A 1,174-nucleotide genomic window follows, 5' to 3' on the forward strand; every position below is an offset into this window, starting at 1 on the left:
TATTCATGACTTGCTATGGTGAGACAACTGGGTTCTGATGATTCCAAGTAACTTTGGTTTCTGTTGCTTCTGTTCTTATGCTTGCCTCCTGCCATCTGATTACCTCAAGAACTCCCTGGTCTTTTTATATCTGATGGGAACCTGTCCTTCCTGTAATTCTGGTTGAGTCAGAACTCCTCAGAATCTAATTTCCATTTTTCTAAATTTTAGGTCCCAAAGTTGTGGTTTATAATCTTTTTTGGAAACTATAGGTCACTAATTATTTTGTCAGGGATGGGGCTGGATAAGCATTAGTGGAGTCTGTTTTAGTGAACTCAATCAGTTGTGCTTCTCTTCCATGATTTTTAGGGGAATTTAGAAGATCAAATTGTACAAATGAATCCTATCTTGGAAGCATTTGGAAATGCCAAAACTCAGGAAAATGACAACTCTTCTCGTTTTGTAAGTATCACCTTAGCACCTCAGAGCTTATAGCTTTTAGGCTATCATAGAATTCATGTCTTAGCACATTGATAACAGAATTCCAGAAGAAGGTTTTTGATCATATTCTATCATATTGTTACATCACTCAAAATGTCTTAATAGCTACAGCTGAGACCAAGCCGCCTTTGTCTATGTATCGTTTGTTTGGAATAATACGTTCAGGACAAATGTAGCTATCTTTTTTTTTTTTTAATTTGCAATGTTTTTATTTAGAAATATATGGGTAAAAATAATTTATTTCTTCTCAGAAGGAAAGATTGTAAGAGCTAGAGGCAGTGGATAACCACAAGGAAATAGCATTTTCCAGACAATGCAGAGGCACAGCACAGTAGTGGTGGTATGGTGTGAGCATAGCTACCCTGCAGACACTACATAGTAGATGCACATATAAACTGGTAAGATCTGCACAAGCTGAAACCACACAAAATTCTAACATAGAGAGGGGAAGCAGGCTAGAAATCCCAACCCTAACAGAGGAACTGTTTGAAAATAATAGCTGCTGAGAGAGTAAGAGTGAGTTTTCTGTAAGGGGAAAGCCCAGTGGTTCTTCACCTGCGGATCTTAACTCCTTTGGGTGTCAAACAATGTCTTTGCAGGGATCACCTAAGAGTATCTGCATATCAGATATTTACATCATAATTTTTAACAATATCAAAATAGTAGTTATGAAGTAGCAACAAAAATAATTTTG

The 1,174-nt window shown here is 36.9% G+C and overlaps 1 protein-coding gene across 1 annotated transcript in view; it reads left to right on the forward strand.

The window, feature by feature from the left end:
• Myh15 (myosin heavy chain 15) overlaps positions 1–1,174 on the forward strand; it is a 148,018-nt gene that overhangs the window by 18,418 nt on the left and 128,426 nt on the right. The window contains exon 7 of the mRNA XM_021209387.2: positions 349–441. Within this exon, the coding sequence (XP_021065046.1) occupies positions 349–441 (93 nt within the window). The remainder of the gene's footprint in view (positions 1–348; positions 442–1,174) is intronic.

The sequence above is a fragment of the Mus pahari genome, chromosome 12 (assembly GCF_900095145.1).
Source record: "Mus pahari chromosome 12, PAHARI_EIJ_v1.1, whole genome shotgun sequence".
Classification (NCBI taxonomy): Eukaryota; Metazoa; Chordata; class Mammalia; order Rodentia; family Muridae; genus Mus; species Mus pahari.